At 32.5% G+C, this 11,155-nt stretch overlaps 2 protein-coding genes across 2 annotated transcripts; one reads left to right on the top strand and one right to left on the bottom strand.

The window, feature by feature from the left end:
* Positions 1-3,387, top strand: LOC117933016 (cold shock protein 1-like). The gene is made up of 3 exons (XM_034854361.1): positions 1-411; positions 515-715; positions 2,902-3,387. Exons 1-3 carry the CDS (start codon positions 40-42, stop codon positions 3,220-3,222), a joined length of 894 nt encoding a protein of 297 aa, XP_034710252.1. The 5' UTR covers positions 1-39; the 3' UTR covers positions 3,223-3,387.
* Positions 3,388-5,176: 1,789 nt separating this feature from the next.
* Positions 5,177-10,902, bottom strand: LOC117933015 (endoglucanase 8-like). The gene is made up of 8 exons (XM_034854360.1): positions 10,865-10,902; positions 10,528-10,696; positions 8,005-8,412; positions 7,634-7,729; positions 7,187-7,387; positions 6,985-7,093; positions 6,739-6,902; positions 5,177-5,621 (listed from the first exon to the last, which is right to left on the bottom strand). The coding sequence occupies exons 1-8, from the start codon at positions 10,900-10,902 to the stop codon at positions 5,298-5,300; spliced, it is 1,509 nt and encodes a 502-aa protein (XP_034710251.1). The 3' UTR covers positions 5,177-5,297.
* Positions 10,903-11,155: the final 253 nt, after the last annotated feature.

Genomic DNA, 11,155 nt, shown 5'->3' with positions numbered 1-11,155 from the left:
GAAGGGCCCAAAATTGGAGCAGAAAACCAGAGACAGACAATGGTGGAGCCAGACGACGCCGTTTTGGTGGTTGAAGACGAAGATTTCCTGAGCGCCGTCGCAGCAGTGGAGGCCAATGCTCTGTCGAACAAGCGGCGCAGGACCTACACCTCCGACGCTGCAAAAGAAGGCGTCTACACTGCCGCTCTCAGAGGAAGCAACAGTCTGGCATGGAAGCAGAGCGCCACCGCCGCATCCGGTGCTCCGAGCAGCAGAGGATCATCCTCTGTTTCTTCCTCCGGTAAATCAGACGGCGGAGATTCTTCCCCTCCCGAAAAGCCATGCCCCTGCGGATTGGGAACCTGTCTCATTCTCACTTCCAACACCCAGAAAAACCCGGGCCGCAAATTCTACAAATGTCCTCTCAGAGAGGTAGATTTCAATTATTGATACTTTGAATGTGTTGGTGGATGTCTTTAAACTGCAATTAGGTCATTAAAGCTGATTAACATTTCAGCGGTTTCTGGGGTTATAGGAAAATGGGGGCTGTGGGTTCTTCCAGTGGTGTGACAATTCTTCTGGAATTAGTAACGATGCTTTTGGGGCTATAAATTCTGGATTGAACTCTTCATTCCCTGATCTTAAATGTCCCTGTGGTGCTGGTTCTTGCCTGATTCTAACTGCAAAAACCGGTAATAATGCCGGGCAGCAGTTCTACCGCTGCCCTGCTAACCAGGTATTATTCATACTCTATGACTTCTTTTTGCGTTGTTATTATTATTGTTTAATTTTATTTTACATGTATCCTGCAATTTTGTAAGCCAAGTTCCTTGTTTCTCAAGTGTCTGTAGTCAATTCCTAGGCATGTGTGATGCACGCTTGGGTTTTTGTTTTTGGGCCAAAATATAAGCTCTCCAATTATATCATGATGTTTTTTTCCCGAGGTTTAAATTTAATGCTGTGTTTGGTTCCCAGGAAATTATTAAAGAGAGGAAAAAAAATGATAAAAAAAAAAAAACGCTTGGTGATGAGAAAAAAAACATTTTTTTTGTTATTAAAAAAAAAAACATATTTTAGTTGCTTTTACTTGTTTTATGAGAACTGTTTTAATAAATAATTATTCAAATGTGGAAGATGACTTAAAATAAGTATTACAAATAAAAGCTATTTTTAAAAGCTATTTTAAAACATAGTAAATAGATTAATTATATTTAGATTCCTAAACAGACCCTTGTTTTACAAAACATCAAAAAATAGTTTTCGAAAACACTTTTGAAAAAAAGGCATAAGTTTCCCTTTGGATGCACCCCTTGTTTTTGTTTTCCATTTGGATACACATTTGGTACAAATTGTATAGATTTTTCCTTATGTCTTTAAAAATCACTTGTAGAAATTTTAAAATTTGAGTTAATAAAAAATTTTTGATACCTCAAAATTTTTAAATAGTTTTTAAAATCATGACTTTTTCAATGCAAATTTTTAAGAGATATTGTATCTTATATAAAAGTCATTACTATTTTCTGATTTAAGAAATTGAAAACAGGAAGTGTATGCAAATAGAGGTTAAGTGAAATGAGTTTGAAGAAACATGTAGAGATAATTCATTAACTTTAATTTTTTTTTTCATTTATTTTTTCTTTCTCTCATTTTTTCCCTCAATTTTTTCAAGAATCAAACATAAGCTAAAACATTGATAATATGATTGAGTCCCATAATCATTTTGGATGTAGCTGACATGGTACCTGGTCCACATGTTTTGGTTGTTTTGAGACATTGGGGAAAGAAAAAGGAAGATAAAAAATTTTATGGCATGTATTCATGCAGTTTTCCACTCACATATATCGACTCTATTGTGCTTTGGATCGGAAATTGGAGACTTTTTGAATGATTTATATTTATGTGTGCCAAAACCTCAAAGTATTAACAAAGTGAGCAGAACTACCTCATATGTTATTTTAAATGCACGACTTTGGTATTCTTAGGCTGTTAGCTTACATTTCATGGTTGGTGGAGGAAGATAAACTCATGTTAGCAAAGCTTAAAATCCCCAACTACTGAGGGGTTGGATTACCAAATGTTTTCTGCCATTCAGCCTATTAATTCATAGGGAGCAATATCTGTTCTGACCACCTTAGGTGACATTCTTTTTTTTTTTTTTTTTTTTCTTCCCCTTCTTTTGATGCCTTCAACTAGTGTCAAATCACTCTCACAGTTGCACACATCAATGAACATGGATGAATAATCTAACACAATTTTTCCTCATCTTATCTTGGGAAGTTCCATGGTTTCACTTATCCATTGTAACATCTCACTTCAGCTGCATCCGGTTTTTGACACTTTGTTTCTCAACTTTCTGATCATATATATTATAAAATCTTCTTTTAGCTTCATAGGTACTCTATGATCACAAAACACTCCAAATACAAATTTCCATTCCATCCATTCCACCAGAATTTTATAGGCAACGTCCTCTTAATTCCTCCTTGTGGAAAACTGATCTTAACGGGTAGTTTTGTTATCATAAGGGAGCCTTGTAATTTGTAGTTAGAAGTTTTTGCAGTTATGTCCAAAATATGTAGAATGTAAACAATTATTTTGTATGCTTTACAAGACCTACCAATTATGTATATATATATATATATATATGTATGTATGTATATATTGCAAAAATATATTTGTTGCCAAATTCTAGGGTCATATTTCCTTCATCATTGCTTATTCTCTTTTCCAAATTGTATAATTTGTCAAATGTCAACACTGTTCTAATGACCATTTGAGTTTCATTCTTAGAATATTTGCCCTCCCTGATTGATTCTTTGAATGAATCTTATTATGACATGTGCACCCGTTTAGTGCAAAATTGGATGACCTTTGTTAGAATCAAATTACCAAATTAGGCTTGTGGGTTGCTTTGTGGTTTAGGGAGGTTCTTGTGGGTTTTTCAAATGGTGCAATGATCAAACTGTACCAGCTGGGCTCCCAGTCGGTGCTTTGAGGGGTTATAACACCACCACCACCAATGCAAGCATCAAAAGCCATGGGGCACAAAGTGGTTCTTCCTGTTTCAAATGTGGCAAGGAAGGGCATTGGGCAAAAGATTGCCAGATGCGTTCACCTGAGCCCCTTGCTGATTCAGGAGGAAGGCCTGCTTCATCAGGTACCTGTTATAAGTGTGGTAAGCCTGGTCACTGGGCAAGAGACTGCTCTTCTAGTCAAGATACAAAAGTATGGCAGAGACGGTAAACCAGTTACTTTTGGTAGTTTATAATGTCAAACTTGTAAATAAGGAGTTTTTGTAAGTCAACTGTGATTTCTTGGTGACCTACTGATGGATGTGATTTTGTGGTTTGGAACTCTGTTTGACTATGGGTGAAATGGAATTGGCCTCTTTGTGGAGCTTTGTGAGCACTAAAATTTCTTGCTGTCAAAATGCCTTAGGACAGTGTGTTTACATATACACAAAAGGTCATTTAAAGCTTTAAAAGTTTTCTTGAACAGTGATGATCACGACTGGAGGTTTTTTAAATAACAACTCTTTAACATATTAAATAAAAGTCTTTTCTTTACTTAAATCTTTTCAAGGAAAGTACCTTGTTTGACTTTATAATTGCATTTAGCTGCATCATAAGAGTATGTCTTGGCGACTTTCAAAGAGTGAGCAAAACTTTACATTTTAAATTGTACTTGAAAGAATGTGTATCCTTGAAGTGTTTTGCAAGGTTCCATCACATTGGATGTTTTGTTCCATCATCTTTTCTTGTGAGCCTGCTGCATGAAAATATAATGAAGTGAATAAAAAATTAGAGTTAAGCATGTGAATTAGTATGCTTACTCCTGCAGTGAAAAATTTTCCAATGAAATGCCATGTTTGATTGATAAACCTTGAGCATTTCTGGCTTTTATTTGTCTTCAGATTATGAGAATGGTCCAGAAAGTTTTTGCCTTTCTTTTTGTGTTTTTCGAACTGAACAGTTTGTCAATAACCGTAGAGAACTCCCATTTAGATCCTTACAACATTTTCCTTTTGTACTTTCATTGTTGCTGATTTTTCCTTTGGCATATTTTTCCCCTCTTATTTTATTTTCGGTTGTGTTTTTCCTTCTTTTTTTTTCTTTTTTTTGATTGAATAAAAAAAGGGGTCCTGATTGGTAAGAACAAGTACTGTTTGTAATCAGAGAAAACAAACATCCTCCACTCTTTAACTATTATTTAAGTAAATAATTGATAAAAAATGACACTGCTGTAGTAGTGAATAATGATGCTCTGTGTTACAAGTCTTTTAGATTTTAGTATTTTGTTAAAGAGTTCATTAAATGCCAAAATATAAATTTTTTCTCCATGACTGCCTCAAACTCTTTGATGCAGTTTGATTAGTGACCCCATATCCGGTACTTGTACTCTCAGCATGTATTAGTGACTAGGACCCTAAATTAATTTTATTAAGTTTATGATTTGCCCAATTACAAAGCAGAGTGTTGGAAAACCAGCAGAATGAATCTGGGTATTACAAGAACCTTTCTTGATAAGGAGATAGATATGCCAAGTGAGTAAAAGTACTTTTCTCACTTGAAAAATGTTCAATGGTGAATGATGCTTTAATTTTAGTTTAAGATTGGATGAAGTTGATATCATGGAAAGGTAAAAATGCCATCCTAGTAGTTCCTTTCCTTATTTTTTCTCTTTTGGGACTTCTTCTAGGGTCATTTCTTTGGAGTTGGTTTCTCCAAGAAAAATCTCTCTATTTGGTTGAGCATTGACACATAGAGTTTGTTGGTTACTTTGACTGAGTGTTTGATGTTTCTTCGAATGAGCGAAAAGCTTGTCATATTTGCTAGAGTTGATGATGTTCATGAACTTGTGATTATATGCTTTGAAGGCTTTAATTCTAAACCTTGGTGTGAACATTCTGATTATGGTTGAAATTTCAGAAGTGCAGTATTCATTTATGTGTTGGGTGTTTGATATTTTGCATCAATGGTAGAGGCTTCTTATGTTCATTCATTGCCACCAAAATGATGAGTAGGGTTGGTATTGATATCTCCTTTCAGTTCAAATGCTGATATTCTTGTTTGTTTCACCTCCTAGAAGAAAAGCAAAAAGGGATGTAGTGAACTCAAAGATGAAATAGGCTACTGGATACAAGAAAGGCTCAGTGCCTGGCAAAAACCCAGTGGGTTTTCGCCCAACCCATTCTCAGTGTGGACATTAGATTACCATTTTCTTAAAAGCAAGATTCTGAAAACAACAAACTAGAAAAGGGGGTGATTGTGGGTGAAAAACCCAATCACGGAACATGTGACTGCTCATTGACAATCACTTTAAGAATTAGCTTTGAAGTATGCCAATAAACCAACGAGAGGAGCATTTATATATGTAGCTGGCTCCGATTGTGAAACATCGGCTCGAGAATCTGCATATGAATCATCGGGAGCAGGTCCTCCAACAACAGCCCCCGTTAGCAAGTTTGGATTTGGATCTTGGGTCTGGAAGTAGGGCGTTCCCCCATTACAGTCAATGCGATCTGGGTGTGCATCCATGGAAGGTAAGGATGAGCCTCGGTGATGTATCCTGTTCGGAAATTTGTCACCATATCCCACCATGTATGACATGCCCGATGGATTGTTTCCTAAAATGTAATTCACCTGCATAAACCCATAAACCTGCTTAATTCAACAACTACATGTACGACAGCCCTCCATTGATGAGTAATCCACCATATATATATATATATATATATCCCTTATCCTTAACCTAAAATGTTGTATATGCAAAAAATTTGATACAATTTGTCAATATATGTCATTAGTTTGATATGTTCTTTTTTTTAGTTTTTTTTTTTTGCTGAAAGCAATTTGCTTTCAGACTTTAAATTGTTTGTTTCTATAATTTTTCATGATTTATTAAGATTTTTTTATTGAATAGAAAAAATCAAAATATTTTGTTTTTTCTAATCGAAAAAAGTAATATAATAGTTTTTCTTTACTTTTTAATATTTAATAGAAATAAAATATTTAAAAAATAAATAACTTAATACTTAACACTATTAAATATTAAAATTCTATTTAAAATTAAGTGAAAAAAAGGAACACCACCTTAGGGGGTTAATCATAATTACTTAATTAATATATAGTTTATAAGGAATTGCTTTCTATTATATAATTGTTTGTTTTGAACATAATAATAAGTTATAATTTTAAAAAACACCTATATATATATATATAAAACATTTTGTTCAATGATGTTACAATCACGAGGAATATCTATATATATAATTCAAAAACTTTTTCTTCTATTTGATGTAAGAAATCATAATCACCCTTTCATGAAGACAACATCTTCGAGTGTGTCCTATACTTGTGAGGTCAAACAAATAAACACTCTATACAAATGTGTCTTATGGGGACAAATAAACTTCCATATTAGGGTAAAATTGATTTTGATAATATTTGTAACGACTTACTTCTAACCATATAAATATTATTTACTTTAAACCCAATAAGTCTTTATAATTTTAAAATACGTATATAGTCGTAATCTTTTCCACTTATTTAATACGAAATATTGCATAATTTGACTTGATAATTAGATAAATTACATAATGTGTTAGTTATTTAATCACTAGAGTTATTTAATCACCAGATTATGATAGCCTAAATTTTAAGGTGACACAAATATGACTCAGTAACACGAATTGTATAAATGCGTACAATGTAAGTTTATATGTTAGAGCAGGTAATGGTTTCAAGCTTTCGTGCATACCTGGCCTTTTGCGACTTCTACAAGCCTATCCGGAGAGACAACAACATCACCGCATTGAATCTGTCTTCCATTACGTTTTGAGTAGCCAGCATAAACAACAAGAAGAAAAGACAATGCCGTTGCATGCTGCATATTACTTGGACCATTTTTGAACAGGAGCCCACCTAACATCAATACAATTCCAAAAAACCAATTAAACCATAATCCAATCAAATCAACTGATTCAATCTAGGCAGAGAGAACTACCTGGAGAGTATGTAACGGATTTAGTAGGCGATTCAGGCAATATGGTACAAACAAATCTGTCAGCATCAAGGACAAAGGGACTTGGATCAAGTTTTTCCTGCAGTACCCACTGCAACATGACAAGAAGAGAATTAATTTAGGCTGGGAGAAGGTTTTGCGTGAAGAAGAAACTAAAGGGGTACTGCCCCATGTGCTTAATTACCCCGGAGACAAGGACGTTAATGCCCGCAACTTTGGTGTCCCATCCAAATTCTGCAAAGTTATCACGGTAGCTTAGGGTTCCATCAGTATCCATCACCTTTATATACTTTGGCAAATTGTTTATGGTGTATTGAACATAGTTCCAATAAGACTCGTTGTTAGTTGCTTTGTATAACCATGCTGCTCCCCAACCCAATTCATCCTGTAAACAAACATGTATACGACTAGTACTTCAGAAAGGTTCCTTGTCCCTGTAAGGACCTGCTCTTTTCTACATAGATATCGTCTAATTCAATTCAATGGATCTTTTTAACTTTTTATAGGAGAAGATGTTTTTGACACTATACATGTACTGAGTTTCTTGTCATGAAGACCCATCAAAGTGGAATTGGGTTGTTAATGATCGAAAGAACGTTTGAAACACAGACATATTGAATTTTGAGCATACCATGTAACCACTGCCATCACAATAATAATATGGGCACACCACGCGACCGATAGCATCGTTGTAGGAACCCCTATTCTGATCTGCAAAGTCGAATACCTGAGGTGTAAAAAGTATTATTGGTTAGCAAGCAAACCCCAAGTCATGAGCATTATACGGAACGTTTCTAATATTTTTAATACTTAAAAATACATTTTTATATATAAATTTTCAACTAGTAGAAACTGTCATATAGATTCGGAGTATGTCTTGTGCTAATTTTAGAAGATGTTTCTAATTTTTCGTATACTTGAATGATGAAAATTTTCAAGTGTTAGAAATAATGGAAACGCTTCCTAAAATTACTATCAAATGGATTCTTAAATCTTAGTTACCGATATTGCCCGGGTTACAAGTGTTTGGGAGTACTGAGAATCAGAAGCATTGAAAGCTATGGAAGCTGCAGCAAGCGCAGCGGCTATCTCTGCTGAGACTTCTGAACCGGGAGACTTAGTGTTGACTTCATAAGTGGTCCGAGGAGTGTCCATGTCTTCAGGCCTTTCCCAGCAATTATGGTCACCGAAGGGATCGCCAACAAGAGCAATGACAGTGCCAGGAGTGGTGGTAGCTTTGAGCAAGTAGTCAGTGCCCCATCGAACGGCGTCCAGCGCATTTTGAAGGTCTGGGTCCATGAACTGCCCAAATTCTATCACACTCCACGCTAGAAGGGTTGTGGTGAATGCCATTGGGAAGTTGAATTTTACGTTGTCTCCAGCATCGTAGTAGCCTCCGGTCAAATCCACCTATTCATGATTGCATAATTAGTTTTAAATCTTACCATTTTTATATTATTAAGTAAAAAAAATTGGAAAAAAAAAATAGATAATAGAATATTAAGAATGAAACATTGATAAAAATAAGTTAAAAACATCACAAGTTCCCAAATGAACTTTTGTTTAACAAAAATCAAAAAATAGTTTTCAAAATTGTTTTTGAAAACACTTCCCAAACAAAGACTTATTAGGCTCTATTTGGTAATTGTTTTTAGAAACAGTTCTCAAAAATAATTTTTAAGAATAATTTTTAAAAACTATTATTTAATATTTTATAGAACAAAAGTCTATTTAGAATATGAAATATTTTTAATTTGTTTTACTATTTTTAAATATGTTTTAAAAATAATTTTTATGTCTACACCTTTATTTCATGTTTTTAATCCGTTTATAATATTTTTAAAAATAATTTTTATGTCTAGAACCTTATTTTTAATTATTATACATGTTTGTATAATTATTATTTTTTAAAACAATTCTAAAAAAATAAGTGAAAACGATTAAAAAGATGTTCTTTGAAAACATTCCGTTTTCTGTTCTCAATAACATAAAGTTGAGAAAACAAAAAACAGAAAACAGAAAATAGAAAACAATTTTCTGGTTGCCAAACATGTTTTCTAAGTTTTTTGTTTTTTAAAAAAGAAAGTTGTTTTCGAAAATAGTAGGTAAATAAACTCTTAGGCTATGTTTGGTTCCTAGAAAATTTGAGGGAAAATGTAAGGGAAAAAAAAAAGAAAAAAACAGTGAAGGAAAATAAAAAATATATTAAAAGTTGATAAATTATTTTTTTTATTATTTCAAACTCATTTTATTTATTTTAACTCATCAATATAAAGATTAAATAATTTAAAAATATATAAGTTTTTAATCAATTTTAATTATATTTGATTTTCTTTAATATTTTTCATAGGACAACTAAACATGAAAAAAATCATTTTTCTTTATATTTTTTTATTTCCTTAGTATTTTCCGGGAACCAAACATAACCTTAATGTTCAACCAATTAAGAGTTTATTTGATAATGAATGTTTTAAGTCCTTTTAACTTTTTTAATATTTGAAATTTTTTATCAAGAATTAGAAAGAGTAAAAACGCTTTTTAAAATAATTGTCAAAGACGCTCTAATAATTCATTTGATGGTGTTTTTCAAAAACACTTCTAACATAAAAAAAAAAAAAGTATTGTTGGAGAAAATATTTATGCCTTGCAGATTTAGCAAACACAATAAAAAGTAAAAAAAAAAATACTTGTAGGATTACTTGTCTCAACCCGATGTTTGGATAGATTTAATCAGTCATTTTCAATACTTTAAATAAAAATATTCTCAAATCGTTCTAAATATATAATTATGGTAGGATTAATGTTTCTAAAACCTCACACAAAAAATAAAAAATATATTTGTCTTCTGCAAGTATTTATTTATGGAAAATATATTGAATATCAAGAAAAAATAGTAAATATCCTAAATAGTTGACTTTTTTACGGACTATTTCGAGAGATTATGGTAACATTGTCTTCCAAGATCGCATGCAATGCATCTCCATTTACTTCCCTATTTGCTCCAAAGAAAGAAATAAAAGAAAAGACTGAAAATTAATTACATGGAGACTTCATGGCATACTATTTGATTTTTAATTTATTTTATATAATTTTATTTTTTTACATAAGGCTTTGTTTGGCAACCATTTAAAAAGACAATTTCCAATTCTTCATGTTTTATGGCTAACTTTTTTTTTTTTTTTCAAAAAATACATATTTTTTAATTATTTTAACTTGTTTCTTACTATTATTTTAAAAATAATTATAGAAATAGGGGGTATGATTAAAAATAAAATATTATAAATAAAAATTATTTATAAATATATTTTAAAACATAAAAAACATTTTAAGAATATGTCAAATTTTTAATAAGATTTTTATTTTATAAAACATCAAAAACTGTTTTCAAAAACAGTTTTAACAAATCCTTCCCAAAATTTTCTCACATGCATACTAAAATTTGTGAAAAAAGAAAATTAAATTTATGAACATCTGCTAATGGAAAATTAAATGGTGACAATGAATGAGAGATGATGAGATACTCACCTTGATATCTTTGCCATCATTCACACCAGAATCCTTTCTCCAATTAACCCTCTGGGAAGAAGGCAACTTTCCAGACCTTTGGCCTTCAAAAAACAAAATGCTCTTCGTCAAGGCATCTCCATAATCCTGTGAAGACACACTCACCACCATAGTCATCACCATCATTACTCCTATCATCTTCCCTCCACCCATCTCCATTTTTTCCTACAATATGGTTCTCTCAATCATCTGATCACTACACTGAGATGAATGGCTGTTCATATAGAGGGGAGGGTGGTCTTCTTGAGGCTCATTACCAACTTGCAATACGATTGCCTCCATTAATTATTTCTAATTAAAGATCAAGATGCAATATATTAACTCCTTCCTAACCATGTTTCACAGGCCATTTTAGGGAGCATTCAAAATGTAAATAGAATCTTGGTTGAATTTGTCCAGAGAATATTGATTCAAAGATAGTGCATGTCTCTATGGATTACAACATATAGGGAAATATAAATTTTATAAACAATAAGTATCTTTGCTAATTTTGCTAACCGAAAACTTAATGAAAATGGAAAAGAAAAAAAAGTAAAAAATTGGAAAAAAGGTAATTTTTTTTTCTCCACTTTGATGATATGAAATTAAG

The sequence above is a fragment of the Vitis riparia genome, chromosome 16 (assembly GCF_004353265.1).
Source record: "Vitis riparia cultivar Riparia Gloire de Montpellier isolate 1030 chromosome 16, EGFV_Vit.rip_1.0, whole genome shotgun sequence".
Classification (NCBI taxonomy): Eukaryota; Viridiplantae; Streptophyta; class Magnoliopsida; order Vitales; family Vitaceae; genus Vitis; species Vitis riparia.
The sequence above is the reverse complement of the archived record's forward strand: the minus strand, read 5'-3'. Positions and strand labels throughout refer to the sequence as shown.

Excerpts from the sequence above, each read along its gene's own strand:
- LOC117933015 (XM_034854360.1), bottom strand. The coding sequence starts at position 10,902 with ATGGTTAGGAAGGAGTTAATATATTGCATCTTGATCTT. Across the intron at positions 7,388-7,633 it reads GTGATGGCAGTGGTTACATG|GATGAATTGGGTTGGGGAGC; the intron begins GTATGCTCAAAA and ends GTTTGTTTACAG. Across the intron at positions 6,903-6,984 it reads ATCCGTTACATACTCTCCAG|GTGGGCTCCTGTTCAAAAAT; the intron begins GTAGTTCTCTCT and ends TATTGATGTTAG.
- LOC117933016 (XM_034854361.1), top strand. The coding sequence starts at position 40 with ATGGTGGAGCCAGACGACGCCGTTTTGGTGGTTGAAGACGAAGATTTC. Across the intron at positions 412-514 it reads ACAAATGTCCTCTCAGAGAG|GAAAATGGGGGCTGTGGGTT; the intron begins GTAGATTTCAAT and ends CTGGGGTTATAG. Across the intron at positions 716-2,901 it reads ACCGCTGCCCTGCTAACCAG|GGAGGTTCTTGTGGGTTTTT; the intron begins GTATTATTCATA and ends TTTGTGGTTTAG.